We start from the raw sequence: 15,458 nt of genomic DNA, 5'->3' as shown, positions 1-15,458 counted from the left end.
AACCAAACCTCTACTTGTATTGTTCTTGATATTCTTGAACTTGAAATGAGATCTTGATTGGTTCAGGTAGTTTTAAAGAAATGGCTTCTTTACCTTGGCCTTCAGCGCATAGTAGTCCACGGGCACTTTGCGCCGCTTCTGGGTGGTCAGGGCCTCCTCCCGCTCATTGAGGCGCTGCTGCAGGATTCGCACTGTCTCGTTGCAGGAGGCCAGTTCCCTTTCATGGGCACTCTGCAGAGTCTTCAGCTGAAAATTCCACATAAAAGTTTAACTCCAGTCTGGTTACTTTCATTCAAAGTTGGTGCAAACACTCACATCCTGCAGCCGCTTGTCATGAAGCGTTTTATAGTCGGCCTCCAGCAGACGGTACTTGTTTTGGGCCTCCTTCAGAGCCTGACTTTCGGTGGCCGCCGGAATGTGGTCACTGTGGTGATGATGATCGTAGCCACTGGAGCGCCTCTGCAGGGATCCTCCGCTTGCCTGGGACCTAAGATCCAGTTTACTACCTGCAATACACACAAAAACATCATACATTTAATACAATTAATAGGTATATATAATTATGTAAGCTAATTCGGGGTTCATTGAGCTTTGTGTGGTCAAATTTTATAAGAAATTTTCACAGAAAGCATATTGCATAATCCAAAAGTTATGAAGAGCGATTTACATTTCTTACACGCGCGTACCAAATTAAAACATTCGCTGATGATGCTATTTATACGGTTGCCGTCGTCCGCTTTTGGCATTTACAATTATTAACAAAACAAATTTGACGGAGCGACGGCTCATTAATTAGCCACACAAAAACCGCACAGCCCATCAAAATACACAGAAATACGACGAAAAAAAAATCACAAATCACAAGCGCAGAAAAAGAAGTAATAAAAACCTCGTTGAGCTTTTTTGGCCAACGGCAGTGGCGGCTAACAAGTCATGGCATTATAAAACGTCCATTTAGAGGGGGGCTGGGAGAGATGGGGGGGGGGGGGGGGGGGGGGAAGAAAGAAGAGGTGGGGCCGCACAGAAGACCTGATCCAACCCAAGTCGATCACCAGCAGCGTCCATCCAGTCCAGCGACCCGCCGCCAAAACAAACCCGCGTCTTTGACTTTGACTTTCGCTTTCGAATTTTCTTTTTCGATGGCCCCACAGCCACACAGCAATAGCAACAAGAAATTCAAATCCGAATCGACAAAAGGTAAATAAACAGGTGACATAACCAAGTGCCCGAGATGGGGTCTCAAACACCGCCCCGCCCTCCTGCTCACATGGCTCCATGTCTCCACATGTATCGCTGCTCCGTCGGTGTCCCCAACTGCGACTCTGTGGATTCAGTTTCATTTTGGCCGCTTGCCTTAACCCTAGCAAGGCACTTTTTTTTAATTTAAAATATGGAACTGAAGATTTCTAAATGATTATGACATATTAACTTCTACTCTTGGTATTTCCATTAGTATTAATTCTGTAAATATTTTAGAATTCGAATAAAATTTAAAAAAAACAATCGGACAACTTTATCATATATCTGAAAGATCGGATAATTAATGCCTAAACAATATAAATACCCTTTTTTTCGTTTTCGTTATTAAATATGAAGTGATATGAATAGATAAAAATAAATCCAAAATTTCGAAAATAGTATAACCTTTGAAACATAGGGGCAAGTACAAACAACTAAAATAATTCTGTTAAACACACTAAGATCTGAATTCTATAACCTTTACTTGATTGCTTCTATCTCATTATTTAATCCAATACACTAAGATCTAAAATGTGGAACCTTTATGTAAATGCATATAACTCAAAACAGAGCTCTTTTCGGAGAACCTCATGTAACCCACGATGCTCAGAGGGTTAAGACGTCTTGGCCCGGCCGAAACGTGTTTGTCTTGGCCATTGGCCGACGGCCGCTTAGCCGCTTAGTTGCGCTGCAATTGCCGTTTGAAACGAGTGCAAAAAGTGGTCAAAAGGCCGACAGCGTCGACAGCCGTACAATGATTTATTCCAGCAATTTATTTGCCGTCTCTAGAAGCGAAGTGGGCAGCGGGGTCTCCAGCGGGCGGAGGGGGTTCAGGTGGAGGCGGGTATGGGAGGAGTGGGGAACTACCAAGTGTACGTGCTGACCGGGCAGAGAAAGTCCATAAATTACCAGCCATCCATCGGCGACCGAGTGACACAAACACAACCAAAATTAGAGAGGGGCTATGAGATGGGTTTTTAAATTTGCTTGTGGATTTGGATTTGGATGTGGATGTGGAGGTGGATTTCGATTGATTGGCGGGGCCTAGATGCTCACCTGCCTGGCTGGTAGAGCCACTACCCTCCCTGTCCCGCTGCAGCTTCCGTATGGTCTTCTTGCATTCGTCCAATTCCCGCGTGAGTCGCTGCATTGCCTTGTTCTTAATGGCCAAATCGACGCGCATACTCCTCACGGAGCTGAGCAACTGGGCCTCCTCCTTGGATCCCATGCCGCCATGGCTGAGCAGCGAGAGCGTGGAGTCCGACTGTGAGATGGGCAGCTTGGAGGGACCGGCGGTGACCAGGGGCGAACGCCGCTGACCACCACTTTGCTTCGAGTTCGGACGCGACGTGTTTGGCGTGGAATTGGCCGTGCTGCTGGTGCTGCTGCTGGCGGATGGGGCATGGGCATGTGGATGACCATGGAGGTGGACATGCGGCTGGTGGAGGTGCTGTTGCTGGCAAATGAGCGCCGGCGATGGGCAGCCAATGGTGTTGGTGCTGTGATCCCGCGTTCCATTCGCCGCCTGGGTTTGGGTGCCCATCGTGGTCGAGCTGACGGTAGATGCTCCGCCCGGATTCACTCCACTGCCCACCGGTTCATCATGCTGCAATGGCTCCGTTTGGGTGCAATTGTTGTAGTATCTATCCGCTCGCTTTTGCATATAGCGATCTAGTGTGCGCACTTGAGATTCGATCTGCTCGTTCAGCTTGGTGTTGATCTCCTGGAGGCTAAGGAGTTGAAAATTGTAAAAACAAGTTAGTAAACGTCTTGCGAACCAGACGATATATAGAACCCACCTCAGAACCTGCGTCTCCAGGTCCGCAATGTGCGTCTCGTATTTGGCCTGCACCGAGTTGAAGCGCGCCTGGACATTGGCCAGAATCTGTTGCGCCTTGCGATCCTGCTCCTTGGCATCCGATTCCAGCTGGGCGATGCGCTGCTCCAGCAGCTTGCGGCTGTTCACGTTCTCCTGGTCGTTTAGCGGACACATCCCCGGACTCTTGGAAGCCACTAAGGGATATTATTAACAAGCACCAAGTTATGATTACATTTTACTAAATTAATATGGATATTTTAAAAAAATTACTTAAATAATATACTAATAAATGGTAGTTAATATTTCTGATTATAGTTATATATCATTTACCACATTTAAAAGCATTTAAAATTGTTATGAGGCTTAAAACGTGTTCACTGAACACTGTTCAGTTTTCATTAAAATGTGTATCATACGATCAGAGTTAAAATGAAATAGTACCTTATATATAATTTACCACATTACAAATTATTAGAGGTTTAAGACACAAAGATTCGGTTGCGTTTATCTTTGATTTAAGTAGTTAGTAAACCTATAAGCATTCTAGTAACTCTGGAGATTAAAAACAAATTTATTTTATGGTGCCTAATATATCTTGTTCTATTAGATTAATTTGTTAATTTCTAATTTAAACATATATAAGACAATCAGAATTAAAATGATCTCATTAATAGCACCCCTACAAGCTTTCTTGTAACTATTCAATGTACGTTATATTCTCAAATTCTTTTAAAATATACTGGGCTAACCCGAACGCACCTATCAGGGCGGACACCGAGTCCGGATGCTTGCGCATGAGTATCCGCTCCATCTCGCGACACTGGCGCTGCAGGTCTTGGATGACGCGGGCGTCCTTCTCCTTGCCCTCGCCAGTGCGCCGCCGCTCCTGGTGCGCCTCCTCGAGTTCCTCGCGCAGGGAGCGCTGCAGCTGGAGCGCCTCACTGCGATCCCTGCGCGCCGCCTGCAGTTCCGCCCGCAGGACATTGGCACACTCATTGAGATGCTGCACGTCCAGCTTGAGCATCTCGGACTCCTCCTGCAGCCGGCCATTGTGCTCCCGGAGGGCACGTTGCGTCTGCGACAGCGAGTCGCTCTGCAGGCGCACCGAGGCCAGCCGCTCCTCGGTGTCCTTAAGCCGCTCCTGCAGCTGCTCGATCTCCAGCTTGAGCGCATGCTCCCGGGACACACTGCAGGCGATCTGCTCGATGGGCGAGCTCAAAGTGCTGACCAGATGCTTGGGTGAGCTGCCCACTGCCTTCTCGCAGTAGCTGGCCATCGGCCTGATGGGCTGGCTGTAGGAGTGAACCCTTGACTGTCTGCCAGGTGAACTCCTAACCGAATGGCCAGATGGATGAGCTGGCGCGTCAGCCTCCGCCTCGGTGATCTCCTCCATCTGCAGACGAAACATACAACAAGGTTTAAGAATTAGCTATGATTTTTCATTGATATAATTATGATTAATGTAGTGATAGTTTGACATAGTTATAGAATAAATCTTAATTGTGAATACATGTTGGTACTGGCGAAAGGAGAAAATACCTGGAGTCGTTTTTTTTTGTCAGCTCCTAAACTCTTATTGAGAAAAGCATTCCAAAAGTACCCCCAACCCACAAAAAGAAGGTACGTTTTTCCCTTGCAAATTTAAAGGCCCAAACTTAACATCTCATTTACAGACTCCGTGAAAGATGAAGAGGTTCGATGAGTCGGGGCCACGGGGACATGTGAAAGTGCTGGGGGACTTGCTACTCCTCCGGGGTGTGGCAGCTTAACGGTAATGAGCCACAAAAAAGGCGTGAAGGTGCACGTTGCGGGAATAATAATAATACTTAATATTTGTCGTCCGCAAAGCGGTTTCTTTCTCTGCCGCCATCATCCTCTGCAGAGGGATAGGTGAGCTGAGTAGGCCAGTGGAAAAACAAAGCCAGTTAGAAACACACACCGCAGTGACAACTTCATGTCCCGCCGCACAGTGGGTTAATTGGTAATTTTTTGGGCAAAAAATTGTGTTCAGTTCGGAAATGAAACATTTATTGTTCTTCTAACTATAATAAATTTATAGCATATTTATTAGCATTTTAAGTTAATTACTTATTAATAACAAAAAGTTAACTAAATTAGATCATAAGAAACTTATATGCAAGACAAAAGACTTAGGAAACGAACTTAAAAGTAAAATCTTTAAGCCAAAATGTTTTAAAGCACAGTTTGATGACATTTTCTTCTTTTATTTTACATACTTTTTTAACAATACTGTCCTAAATTTATTACAATAAATGCAAAATATTTAATATTATGGAAAATATTTTTAACAATACTTATCATAATGAAGGTATACAATATTTTAATAAAATGTATTAAAGAAAAATATATACAGTAAACATTTGTGCTAATTAATTACATTTAAATTAAATTCAACGTTTTGAAAACAAAAGACTTAGGCAACGAACTTAAAAATAACATCTTTGAGCCAACACCTTTTACAACACAATTTAATAACAATGTTTTTCTTTTATGTTATATACTATTTTAACAATACTTTCCTAAATTTATTGCAATAAATGCTAAATATTAAATAATACGGATAATATTTTTAACAAATCTTATCATAATGAAGTTATACAATATTTTAAACAAAATGTATTATAGATAAAAATATGAACATCAACCTATTTTCTAATTAATTGCATTTAAATTAAATTCAATGTTTTGAAAACGAAAGACTTAGGCAACGAACTGGGCTAGGTCTGTTTTGGCCCACTGTGCGCAGCCGCAACCCTCGTCAAACGTTATCGACTGTCAAGTGGCACTATGGGCATCGTGGTTGGCCGTAACCGTAAGAAGATAATTGGGATGATGTGGGCGTGCAGCAGCGGCAGCAGCAACAACAATGCACTTGACACTCGAAAAAAGCAGCAAAATATTGGAGAAGAAAGAAAGTTCGTGCCCCGCCCACTCCGCCCACCATCGCCCATTGTCCCACTGTACTCGTGGCCAAGTGTGTGTGTTAGTGTTGTGTATGCATCGATTTTAAGTTGCTTTTTTCGGCATTTACCCGCCAGCAACTGACATTGCGGCCCACTCTCGCTTTCATCGAGTGCGCCGCCAACTTGGTAGTAGAATCTACCTGAAAAGCATCGTACACCTTCCACCGTTTGCGCCATTCACTCCATTCATGCTTTTGTGAATTTTATGGAGCTGACACTTTCCACTTTGAAATCGGCTTGAGGTGTGTGAACTTATTTGGGCTGGTAATTGGAATTGGTTCTACTTCGTTAGAGATTTGAATGGTATAATAAATATTGGTTTACTTAAATAAAGCAAACCATCCACCATTAATTTAAATTTAAATTAAAATTTTTTTGTTCTTTTATTGGTACAAATAATAACTGATAATAAGTGTACTTTCAATAATCCAAATTTTACAAAACTAAACGAAAGACTTAGACAACGAACTCACAAGGCCATGTTTTGTAATAAGTATTTTTTTACTTTAATTAATAAAAAAACTTCTTTTTAATTGGGCTATTTAGGCTATGCTTTCAAAAGATAATAATAATCTTGTTATATAAAATAAATATATAAAATTATAACATATATTTATATTTTTTGTTTTAATTAAACTGATAAGAAATAAACGAAAGACTTAGGCAACGAACTCACAATACCATTTTAAGTACAACGCCATTTTTATACCCGTTACTCGTAGCGTATAAGGGTATACTAGATTCGTTGGAAAGTATGTAACAGGTAGAAGGAAGCGTTTCCGACACCAAAAAGTATATACATATGTATATTCTTGATCAGGATCACTAGCGGAGTCCGTCTGATCTAGGAAACTATAGGAGACAGAATGTTGAGATTTGGCATGTAGATTCTTTTGTTTTATGCGCTGTGCAAGTTTTTTTTTTAGCAGGATTATACGCCCCCTCCAACCTTCACCATCGTTCATAACGCTATAACCCGTCTAGCGCTCACATTTTTTAATATTTTGTAAAAATATAATTGAGATTTTGTTCTTAATATCAATACCCATCTATATGCCAAAAATTACTCAAATCGGACTGTTCATTAAAAATTTATAACCAAACAATAATAAATAATTAGCAAACCCAATCGAGTGCGAGAGGGATGGAGATATATTTTAGCGCCACCTATGATAGGAATGAACGATAGGTGGCGCTTTTTCTTGGCCGAGTAACGGATATCTGATAGTCGTCGACTATAGTTTTTTCTCTTGTTAATTAATAAATAATATAAGACAACTTTTTTGTTTAAATAATTTGTTAAAGCCTTTAATAGTTAATGAAAAAGCTTTTATATCTTAAAAAACAAAAATCAGTTGTTTTGGTTTTAATCGAACTAATAATAAATAAAACGAAATGCTTAGACCTATAATTAGTCTAAGCCTTGAATAGTTAATGAAGATCTGATTGCCAATTAATTAGCACCAATTCGCGAAATGAACGTTAAAATATTTTTGCAACCATTAGATACATTTGCAGTCAGGTGCTAAAGAGTGGGGTAAATATCGAGTGGCACTTGCCAACCGCCAGATGTCGGTCGATTCGATCGATAAACTATAAGTACAGACAGACAGGGGATAACTATTAAGGACAATTTCACTACTTGACCCAGGCAATGGCGATTTCGATGTGTGTTGTTGCGCTGCCCGCTTTGCAATTACTTGAACTCTCGCTCTTCCTCAATTGTCATTTGATAAACTCCACTTATAAAGTGAAAGGAGCGGTAACAGCGGCAATGGGACCGCCACCAATAAACCACCGGCAATTGTTTGCCCGCCGACGAGGTGCGGTTGATTAGAGAGCAGAGCGTGGGTACTGGCAATCTACCCATACAAGCCACACACAAAATACAAAAACAGACCGGCGACACAGCAACTTATTCAGAAATCATGTCAATGAGCGAATTGGAAACTTTTAAAGCGCGCCAACACAACACACACACAAAATGAAATAAGATACAAAAAAAATAAAATAAACAAATAAGAGGCGATCTGCGTGTGATTTTGTGTGCCAAATCTGAGGAATCACGGGTGCGTTCTGCTGCACTCGTTCAATAAATACATATAAATGCAGGTATATAGCCATTAACCTGTCCAACATCGATTCCGACGACAATAAGCAGTGCGGTTAACACGAAATTGCCAATTGACATCGATTATTGATTGAGGCCCCAGCTGATTCAGCGGTTCAGATCGAGATCGATATGGAAATGGATCTTCAGAATGAGCTGCTGTGCATATAGAAAGTCGAGCAGTCGATAATTGCGACAGTTGATGGCACTTACGGAGAGCTACATTTAGTATTTATCAATATTTAAATGAGGAAAAGTTATTTACGGAATCAGACACTCGGGCATACTTAATTGTTGAAAGGAAATGCAAAGCAACCAGTCTCTTAACCCATTGATTACTATAGGTATCTATGACAGATTAATGGAATGATTCCCCTTATCTGCGACTTTGCTTATACATCTTTTGAAGTCTTTTTTAAATATTAATAAATTATATAGCCTGTTTGTTTACAAATATAATTACATTTAATTATGAATTTCCAACCTAACAATACAGGACCACAAATTTTGGCTATTTGCATAAGTTATTCATAGATTCCATGTTTCGTTTCTCGGGCATTTCGGGGTATATCTCTAGTTTGATCTGTTATAGCATTGAATACATTTTGCTTATCACAATTTCTGGTTATGCTTTGCATCGATCTTGAAAGAAAGCGAGAGCGGGTGACCCGTCGATATGGAAATGTGGGATCAGAGGCGAAGATATAAGATATGGTATGGTATGGTTATGCCGATGACACTTGCTCAGAGGTGGGGGGGGGGATTAACATAACGATGGTCTCTCACAAGGAAGAGAGCCGAGCCACGGGCTTTGGATTGGACACTTTGAAGACATTAACATACATAACAAGTTCCACTCTGTGATGGCCAGTGTAAGCGGGCAGCGACGCCGACTGCAGCGGAGCCGCTCGGCCGGCAGCGCGGAGAGAAATATCGAAAATGAAATGGCAATACTTTCCCAGCGTTGGTATAAAAGCGCCACTCCACCAATGGGACATGTCTCATTACGGTTCACAGTCAGATCCCGCTAAGATGTACAACGCGAGATCGCGTGGCAACGCTGCCAACGAGGGGATTTCCCCCAAAAGAATGCTCACCATTGGCTCCCTGCTCCTCATCCTTGGCGTTGGCCAAGTGGCGTCCATGTCGCTGGATCGCCTGGCCCTCGAGAGGAACGAGCTGCCGGCAGAGCAATCGCATCAGCAACAGCAGGATGTCCTCGTGGACGACATGAAGCTCACCTCCATTCCCTCTGCGGACTCCTCGGACATGTACATGCTGGTGCCCGAAACGGTGGCCAGCCAACTGGAAGACACCGAGCACGTGAATCGCAACTCCATCGAAGCCGATCCCGAATCGGATCCCTCCAGTTTATCCTCCTCCTCCTCCTCCTCCTCCGACATGCTGATGCTGGAGAGTGACTCCAGTCCAGCTATGCAATTGGTGGAGCTGCCCAGCGACATTATGATGGCCGAATCCCAGCCAGAAACGGAACACGATGTGGACAGCGATCATCAGCAGCCCGAGTCCATCGAGGAGCATGTGGTATTGATGAAGCCCCTTAGCCAGGAGGCTCAGTTGGAGCAAACGATGGACTTGGCCACAGAGGCGGCACCAGTTGCCATCCAAGATGATCAAGCAGAGGATGAGGAGTCTCCAGCTGCCACTGCCACCGAAAGTGTGCTCGAGGAAACGGAGAAGGAAGCCGACACGCACATGGACGATCAGGTGCCCGAGGAATCGGAAACTCAGCCGGAACAGGTGCAACCAGAGGAATTCCAGCCAGAAAAGAAGTTAGAGAATGAGGCTCAGTCAGAGATTGAAGCTCAGCCAGAGGTTGAGGACGAACCAGAAATGGAAGCCCAGCATGAAGATGAATCTCAGCCAGAGGTTGAATCTCAGCCAGAAGCTGAAACTCAGCCGGAGGTTGAATCCCAGCCAGAAGCAGAATCCCAACCTGAAATCGAATCTCATCCACAAGTTGAGTCCCAGCCAGAAGCTGAATCCCAACCAGAAGTGGAAGTCCAGCCAGAAGCTGAATCCCAGCCAGAAGAGGAAGCCCAACCAGTAGCTGAATCCCATCCAGAAATGGAAGTCCAGCCCGAGGCAGAATCCCAGCCAGAAAAGGAACCCGAACCCGAAGCCGAAGTGGAGAAAGCCAGCGACAACGAGGTGGACACCACGGAGGCCTCTCTAATGGAAACCCTGGTGGAGGGCATCGAAGATGGTCTGACCGCCGCCATGGACAACCTGGTGCCCGAAGAATTGGCTGAGGCCAGTGAGAATAAGGAGCCAGAGCAGGAAACCGAGGAGGAACAGCCGCTGCCAGTCACAGAAGCCATCGATGAGCAGGCAATTCCGGAAGTTGAGCAGCAAAAGGAGAAGGAACCCGAGCAGCTCACCCTGGCCGATGAGGCAGAGGAAGAGTCTGTCCCAGCCTCGAATGCCGAACCAGTTGAGATCGCTCAGGAACAGCAAGTGCAAGAGGAAATGGCTCCGGCTGAAAGTGTTGCGGATGCCAAGCCTGAGGAGGAAACTCTGAAGGAGGATGAGGCTATGCCCCTAGAGGAATCCAAGCAAGAGGAGGAAGTCAAGGCGCAAGAGGAAGCCAAGCCAGAGGAGGAGACCCAGAATGATGCAGAGATTCAGCCGGTGATCAGCGAAGTGAAACCTGAGGAAACGCCAGCTGAAGTCTCTAATGAAGTCGCTGCTGAAATCCCTGCTGAGATCCCTGCTGAGATCCTCGCTGAAGTTCCAGCTGAAACTCCCGCTGAAATTCCAGCTGAAACCGCTGATGAAACTACTGATGAAGTCCCAGCGGAAATCCCAGCGGAAATCCCAGCTGAAATCCCAGCTGAAATCCCAGCTGAAATCCCTGCCGAAACTTTAGCTGAAATCCCTGCCGAAACTCCAGCTGAAATCCCAGCTGAAACTCCAGCTGAAATCCCAGTTGAAATCCCTGCGGAAACCCCAGCTGAAACCCCTGCTGAAACCCCAGCTGAAACCGCTGCTGAAACCCCTGCTGAAACCCCAGCCCAAGACGAGATCCAATCCGACTCCACCCAAGCCGAACCCGAAGTGGAGAAGGAAGTCCAGCAGCCGGAGAAGGAAACCAAGCCCGCCGAATCCTCCCTGCTGACCACCATCATACCCATGGTGGTGTCCCAACCCCAGGTGCCATCGCAGCCCATCCAGGTCCAGGATAGTGTGCTCAACTACGTGAACGCCTCGTTCCTGCAACAACAGCCATCGGAAACGGATTTGCCCAAGACGGAGGAGGAATCCCCTGTTAATGCCCATCTGAGACGCTATGATGGCGCCCAAGTGTGGCGCATTGTGGTCCAGACCGACAAGGACAAGCGAATGGCCGATGAACTGCAGTCCAAATATGGTGGGTACATTTACTTTACAATATAAAATCCCTAACTAATCATATTTTTTCGCTTTTTTTAGATGGTCAACTGTGGAAGGAGGTCAAGCAGGAGGTGGACTATCTGCTGAAACCCCAGGTTTTGGCCGCCGCCGAACGTCACATTCGCGCTGCCAATCTTTCCCGCATTGTTCTCATCGACAATCTGCAACACGTCATCGAAAAGGAGAATCCCCCAGCGGAGAAGATCGCCGAACTCCAGAACAGAAAGGGTAAGTGAATGCAAAACACGATCGCAATGAGTTGGGAACGAGTTTGGGATGGCTGAAGAATGATTATGAAATGAGTATGGATATCGAAAAGAAGTAAGATATCATGAATTCCCCTTTACTAGGGGAATGAAAAATAAAAGCTCCAAAATAGAAAGGAAAAGTTATTGCGAAAGGAGTTCAGAATTAGTTAGGAATGAATGAGGGATGATTTGGGAATAATTTGGAAATAAGTATGGACTTAATAAGGAGTAAGAAGTCATGGAAAATATTAGTATCCATACTTTTCATAAAGGAGAAAATAGAAATGAGATCTTCAGATTAGAAAGGGTAAGTGAATGCGAAAGGAGATCGGAATGAGCCAAAAATGAATGAGAAGGATTTTATAAGGAGTAAGAAATCATGGAAAATGATATATATGTTATCATAAACAATCCTAAAAAGTGGAAAGATAAAAAGCTCACAGACCCTATTTCTCCGGAGATATTTAAATTGATACAAAATTTGTACAGAATTGATAAATTTGTATAGCATTGAAAGTGCCACTTTAACAGGTGCTTTTGAAAAATCACAGAATTCAAAGACCTTGTGATCTCCAAAATATGGTTTGAAGATTTTTCAAACCAGAATTTCTTTGCTGTGTACACCTATAAATCGCAGAGCGAAGGCATATTTCCCCATTTTTTATATATTATTTATTTATTGAGTGCTGGGTATGAGACTTTGAGTGACAGGTGGTGCAATCAGGCGGTGGGCCGATGCCACCCCTTTTTCGCCTGCGAGGTGTCGCCGCAAACGAGCGTTTAATGCACTCGGCGAGGGGCGTGTGAAAAGTCATCAAGCGCAAAGTGGCTTTGCCATAGGAACGTGCCACGTGCCACGAAGGCCCCAACTCCAAAATGTGGGAGGGGAATACTCAAAAAACGCACCCGGAAAAAAAGACAGGTCCTTGCAAGACGCTATTGTTTAATCGATAGCCGGCGAAACGGAGGGCGCCAGACGACGCCAAGACCAAGATGCCCACCTTCGGGGGTTAAGGGTTCAAGTTGAGGGTCAGGTTATCTGCCCTCCCCACCAATTGACAGCAAGTTGAATGAACCCCGGGGGTTATACTACATCATACTAACAAATCTTCTCTATTTTACACCTATCACAGGACACCGTCTCACCTGGCAGGCCTACCATCGTCTGGAGGACATCCATGGCTTCATTGACTACATGGCCAAGACCTATCCGGATATTTGCTCAACGGAAATCATTGGCTACTCGGTGGAGAAGCGACCCCTGAAGATTCTCAAGTGAGTGTGGTCCCCTGTTAGAGATTGATTCCGGCAATTCATAATATTACAATGTTCTAACCCATTCAGGATTTCCAATGGCAATGCCCGTAATCCTGGCGTCTGGATCGATGGTGGCATGCATGCCCGCGAATGGATCAGTCCGGCGACGGTCACCTATATTGCCAACCAGCTGGTCGAGGGCTGGGAGGATCTGCCCGAGCATATGCGCAGCATCAACTGGTACATCCATCCGGTGGCCAATCCCGATGGCTACGAGTACTCGCACACCACCGATCGCCTCTGGCGCAAGAATATGCGTGCCCATGGACGCCAGTGTCCTGGAGTGGATCTCAATCGTAACTTTGGCTACAAATGGGGCGGCAAGGGCACCTCCGCCAGTCCCTGCTCTCAGACATATCGCGGCAGCAAGGCCTTCTCCGAGCCAGAGACCTTCTATATCTCCAAGTTCATCAGCGGTTTCCCGAGGGAGACCTTCCAGGCGTACCTCTCGTTCCACAGCTACGGCCAGTACATCCTGTACCCATGGGGCTACGACTACCAGCTAACCCAGGATCGTGCCGATCTTGATCGCGTGGCGCGACAGGCGGGAACGGTGAGTTATTTTTTAATCACATATTTGGAAATTTCTTAGATTTTCCTATTTTCATTATCAAGATTACTCCATTTAAGATTTGAAGGGTCTTTCAAATGGGGTCTACATCATATCTTATTATAATTTTAGAAGTTGATTGAAGTTCTTAAAGGCTTAATCTTATAAAATCATAATGCATACATCCAAAACAACATTTAGGGCCTTATGATACTGCCATAAAGTTTGACATACTCACTGAATTTATTTTAAAAAGTCATGGCAGCTAATATACTCAAAAATATTTAGGTTAAAGACTCTTTTTACAATAAACCCAGTCAGTTAGTCAAAATAAGTAAGTGTCATGAGGTTATAAGTAGCCTTTTAAACTTAAAATTCAATAACTGTCCCATCATATTGTGGGTTATACATTTAAGAATGTGTGTTTCAATATTACCAAAACTTTAAATTCAGTGCAAATGATAAATTATATTTTTAATTTATTTTTTTAGAGCATCACCAAGTCGACGGGAGTGAAGTATACGGTGGGATCCTCCGCCACAACCCTGTACCCCGCCGCCGGAGGCTCCGACGATTGGGCCAAGGGCATTGCGGGCATCAAGTACGCCTACACCATCGAAATGGGCGACACTGGACGGTACGGCTTCGTCCTGCCCGCCAAGTTCATCCAGTACAATGGCAAGGATGGCGTGACCTTCGCCGACACGGTGGCCAGGGCGATTGCCCAGGGACGCGGCAAATCGGTGGCCAGGAACGGCAGTGGCAGCCGGAGGCGTCGCCACTAGTCCAGCCCACTTAGCTCAATGCGATTTTTTTGTAAATCATCCTAATGATTTTTTTTTTTTGCTATTTATATGAATACTATTTATTTATTTATTTATTCTACTTGTAACTAGACAAATTGAACACACACAAAAGAACACACAAAAACAAAACAAAAACTCATCTAAATAGACTGAAAAATGTTTATTAAAAAGTAAAAAATTAAAAATTGTTTTTAAATGGGGGGGGGGGGGGGGTGGCAAAAAAAATTCAAACATCGATTTATGATCATTTCGGTTAAAAATAAATCAATCTTCTTTAAAAATAGATTATTACACAGAGAAAATTCTGACTTTCTCATCTGAGTTGAAAATGTTCTTAAAAATAGAACGACATTTTTAAGTTGCAAATGTTTTTATTTTGCTCGAATGAAGTTGAATTGGCAGTATTTAAGTACATTGTGTACATACAATAAACTATTAGTTAAGTTCTTAGTGTATACTTATCAAAAGGCTGTAAAATAAACTCAATTTACACGGTTTTTAAGAACGAATGCTCTCAATTCAAGAACAATGTTCTTGGATAGTTTATCTCTGTGTAGTACTTTTCTGTTTTATTAAGATACAAAATTGCGCGAACAAAATATACAAATCAAACCTTACTACAAAATATAATATTTATATATGCTTTATAAACACTTCCCAGATAACCAGTAGCCGCCCTCTTCTAGCCTATATAACAGTATGACAGTCTTGATGGTAGCACACCTCACCCAAAGTAAAAGTCCGAAATGAAAAGCATCAAAATCACCAGCGTTCCGTCAATATGCAAATCCATTGGCCTTAATTGGGGAATCGGGTGAATAATGAGGAAATGGAGGGGGGGGCGGCTGAAGCGGAGGAGGAGAACGCGGCTTGAAGAATGAAGACTGGAGAACGGAGAACGAAGAATAGAGAATTGAGAACGCAAGAATCCGTTAGCCGGAGGCTGCGTCTTGCCGATCGTTTTGCGAACG

At 43.9% G+C, this 15,458-nt stretch overlaps 2 protein-coding genes across 2 annotated transcripts in view; one reads left to right on the top strand and one right to left on the bottom strand.

Moving 5' to 3' along the window:
- The window catches only part of LOC119556125 (centrosomal protein of 162 kDa), a 31,449-nt gene that overhangs the window by 1,440 nt on the left and 14,551 nt on the right, over positions 1-15,458 (bottom strand). The window contains exons 2-6 of the mRNA XM_037868011.1: positions 3,818-4,451; positions 3,039-3,252; positions 2,296-2,969; positions 316-506; positions 94-246 (exon numbers count right to left, since the gene is read on the bottom strand). Coding sequence (XP_037723939.1) covers positions 94-246; positions 316-506; positions 2,296-2,969; positions 3,039-3,252; positions 3,818-4,451 — 1,866 coding nt within the window. The remainder of the gene's footprint in view (positions 1-93; positions 247-315; positions 507-2,295; positions 2,970-3,038; positions 3,253-3,817; positions 4,452-15,458) is intronic.
- LOC119556124 (microtubule-associated protein futsch) lies at positions 8,997-14,466 on the top strand. Its single transcript, XM_037868010.1, has 5 exons — positions 8,997-11,543; positions 11,606-11,794; positions 12,948-13,089; positions 13,159-13,684; positions 14,173-14,466. Exons 1-5 carry the CDS (start codon positions 9,092-9,094, stop codon positions 14,464-14,466), a joined length of 3,603 nt encoding a protein of 1,200 aa, XP_037723938.1. The 5' UTR covers positions 8,997-9,091.

The sequence above is a fragment of the Drosophila subpulchrella genome, chromosome X, assembly GCF_014743375.2.
Source record: "Drosophila subpulchrella strain 33 F10 #4 breed RU33 chromosome X, RU_Dsub_v1.1 Primary Assembly, whole genome shotgun sequence".
Taxonomy (NCBI): Eukaryota; Metazoa; Arthropoda; class Insecta; order Diptera; family Drosophilidae; genus Drosophila; species Drosophila subpulchrella.
The sequence above is the reverse complement of the archived record's forward strand: the minus strand, read 5'-3'. Positions and strand labels throughout refer to the sequence as shown.

What these genes read in the sequence shown, in the direction of transcription:
- LOC119556124 (XM_037868010.1), top strand. Translation starts at nt 9,092, where the DNA reads ATGAAATGGCAATACTTTCCCAGCGTTGGTATAAAAGCGCCACTCCAC. An exon ending in CGACCCCTGAAGATTCTCAA is followed by an intron (nt 13,090 to 13,158) that starts GTGAGTGTGGTC and finishes TAACCCATTCAG; the next exon opens with GATTTCCAATGGCAATGCCC. An exon ending in TGGCGCGACAGGCGGGAACG is followed by an intron (nt 13,685 to 14,172) that starts GTGAGTTATTTT and finishes TTATTTTTTTAG; the next exon opens with AGCATCACCAAGTCGACGGG.